This window comes from Trachymyrmex septentrionalis, unplaced genomic scaffold (genome assembly GCF_001594115.1).
Source record: "Trachymyrmex septentrionalis isolate Tsep2-gDNA-1 unplaced genomic scaffold, Tsep1.0 scaffold32, whole genome shotgun sequence".
NCBI classification, from domain to species: Eukaryota; Metazoa; Arthropoda; class Insecta; order Hymenoptera; family Formicidae; genus Trachymyrmex; species Trachymyrmex septentrionalis.
In genome coordinates this window covers 4,360,259-4,363,595 of record NW_017305485.1, presented here as the reverse complement: position 1 = coordinate 4,363,595, position 3,337 = coordinate 4,360,259, and the positions used below count along the sequence as shown (strand labels likewise).

Sequence of the window (3,337 nt, the reverse complement as noted above, 5' to 3'; positions counted from 1 at the left end):
ACTCAAAAAAAAAAGTCAGAGTTTAATAAAAAAAATTTTTTTTTTGTTTTGTTTATTCACAAATATTCTATATAGAAGATATATTTTACTTTTATGAATGAGTGAAATAAAGATTTTATTCTCGCTTCGTTTATTTCCTCATTAAACAGAATATAAAAAAAAATAAATAAGTTAGGTGGGCCTTATTCGGTTCAAGTACCTTAATTACTTTTTATTTGATACATCCCTATATCTGATTGAAGACTCTATACGTGTATATGTGTTAAAAGAGACATCCGATCTATTCTGGGACACTATGCACACAAAGAGTCTATTTTGATCTTTTGTCTGCACTCTTTCGTTCATAAAAAATTCATGAATCTTAAAGTCGATCGATTATTGTTGAGAAACGCGATTGAATCATCGAACAGACGACAAGCGTAGGTTCGTGAAAGCGAACTCCTCGCAGGATGTTGCCCTCCCCGTAAGGTGTGGCCTTCGCGTGGGATACATAACTGGCGTAGCGTACTCGGTAATGACCGCCGTGACGAAGCTAATTGTCGAATTACATTGAATCGACATCTCTCATCCCCTTCCTTTTTTCTTTATTGGCTCTGTTTTTTTTTTTTGCTAAGACTTCCTTCGAAAGAAACATGCCGGTGCAGCGAGTTTCGTTTTCAATAATGAATAACATCTTACTGCGTCCTTTATCAATGGATTTAAACATTGCCATGTTCATGTGCAATGTGAATTACTCTTTTAAGATCTTTTGCAATTTTTTGATTAAAGAGACGATTTATTTATTGCATTTAAAAAATTTTTAATATTATACTTCCATTATAAGAAAGAAACTCTCAACTAAAAGCATATTAAAATCTGTTCGAAATTAAAACAAGAATATTCTTTCATCATACATTTTTTTTTCACAAAGTTCAACTCATTAGAAACTCACTATCTTAATTAATTATTCATCAAAGATCATCATTAAAATTAAGCAACAATCCTGCACTGCAGAATATTCGATATATACGTGAACTGCTCAGAAAGTAATGTCCTACATTTTTTTTCAATCACTAATAAATATAGAAAAGTGAAATTTTACGTGCTGCAAATTTGAAATTTGAAAAATGTGAGGTATTATTTTGTGTTCTCACAAATAAACACATTAAATGTAGCCACAATTTTTTACTTAAAAAAAATGTAAAGGACCATATCGTAGTGCGGCATTAACACAGAAACTTAATTGGAAAGCGGAATTGAATATTTCCAAACTACGTCCAAAGAGTATATATACCCACCGTGCTCATCAAGACAAGAATGTAACTGACCAAGCCAGTGCCATGATACTCCACCATTTTCGCATCGGCTACCACCATGATCTCGATGAAATATTCACGCGGTAAGGCACGTCGTGGTCTCCATGTCACGAAGGGATCCGAGTCCATCTCCGAGTCCTGTGCGTCTTCGTTCTGATAGCCACGTTCACGTTCACGTTCCATATTATAATACCTGGAATTCATAGAACAAGCTCTACAGATTCGTTGATAGAACGTCCCAGAATATGCAGAAAGCGTATCGTTGTTCCTCGTGAAGATTAGAGTCAACTCTTCCGCGAAAATATTGCGAGAAAAGGCGACAGTTCATTCAATTTTCAAATTAAACTTCCTCAAATTCCGTCAAAATTAAAACCCGCTTTAAATTAAACAACAAATAATATGCTGTTTACATACATTACGTTTAAAACTTTTTGAATTCTGAAGATTAAAATTCGAAATAGTTAGTTACAAGTACAATAACACTGTTTTCATTTTGCGCACAAAAAAATACAAAAGTACGCAAGTAATAATTACTTGTTTTAAGTAGTTCGAAAGTTCATATATCCACAAATCTATATCATAGTTTATCGAAACATATATTTTAAATCTCAGTAAGTAAATCTTAATAACTTAATTTAATACTTTAATCAGAATTATTAAATTAAGTTAAATTTAATTTGCTTATTATATAAAGTCGCTTCTTCAATTAATTTTATAATATTAAAAAAAAAATAATTTCTAATTTTAAATACATAATAATGAGTTTCTAAAATTTGTAACAAGTATATTTTTAAGAAAACTTACTATCAAGAAAATATATTCTTTGTTAAAGATAACCAATACATAAAGAAAGGACATAAATTGAATAATTATTTTTCTCAGCAATTAGAATAATATTTTTCTGTGTGTGGAACATCTTGCGAAGTACACAATATTTAATTCAAAATTTACTCGTTAATTAAGTTTAAAAACAAATTAAGAACAACAGTTGGAAATATCTCGATAACAGATAAATGTATTCTTTTTCGAGACCTTCAAGAAATGTACAAAATTTGCGTATTTGTATGTGCCTATACCTGTCATTATAATCCAATCTCTGAAAAAAATCCCGATGCTCGCTCAGCTCTGTGAATTGTTCGTACCTCTCTTCCTCCTCTCTAGGAAACCGCTCCAGCGATGCGGTTTTCCGCGTCAATGATCTACGCTCCCGCGAACGCTCCCCGACGTAAATTCTACGAGCGGAACTATCGTCGGTTAACGGAGAGGGGACGTCGTCTGAGTCATAATCTGTGGGCATTGACAATGCCAATTATAATCAAGTCAATTAATTCGGCGTCCAATAGAAGAATTCGCAAGAATATATCGCTCGACGGAGTCAACAATTGACACCGTACCATCGTAAACGTAGATCCGAGGTCGGCGTTATTTAAAACGAGAGACCGCAGTCTCACGATAGATGTGACAAGAGACGAGAAAAATTTCGACGGTGTAGTATCAACAACGTTGTTTTGTGGGCAGAAAGTACGCGCGTCGCCAAGCTGTCTCGATGGTACATCAGAATCCGCCCGAGGGAAGACGTAAATGCCTGAACCTGTTTTGGTACAGGTGGTCGTGCGAGTATGTGTTGAGTGAAAAAAGACGCGACGCTTTTTCTCCGAAGCCTCGTGAAGCACGTGAACATGCGTATCGGAATTTCATATCGGAATAACCGTGGATATTCGCGAGATCGTGGTCCAGCGCGGTAGCATAAATAAAATGTTTCTTGATTCATCCTCGTTATCTTCGACCAATGCTGAAACCAGTATTAATTTACTATTGCGATCAGTATTAATATGCTATTGAAGTAATATTTTATGTCGATTCTCTTTAACGATATGTTTACGAATATATGAAATATTAATGTAATTTTATTGTCAATGCGTGTCAAATCTTAGAAGATATAATTATAATATGAATAAATTATAATGTAACGTAAATAAAAGAATAATTCTCGATTTGTTAAAAATCCACGTTTTATGTCAATCCTTTTTTTAATAATATGT

General features: G+C 33.6%; 1 protein-coding gene across 2 annotated transcripts in view; it reads right to left on the bottom strand.

The window, feature by feature from the left end:
* LOC108750082 (A disintegrin and metalloproteinase with thrombospondin motifs 9) overlaps positions 1–3,337 on the bottom strand; it is a 43,627-nt gene that overhangs the window by 13,115 nt on the left and 27,175 nt on the right. For both annotated transcript variants that reach the window (XM_018489317.1, XM_018489318.1), the window contains exons 6-7: positions 2,372–2,582; positions 1,278–1,488 (exon numbers count right to left, since the gene is read on the bottom strand). In XM_018489317.1, the coding sequence (XP_018344819.1) occupies positions 1,278–1,488; positions 2,372–2,582 (422 nt within the window). The remainder of the gene's footprint in view (positions 1–1,277; positions 1,489–2,371; positions 2,583–3,337) is intronic.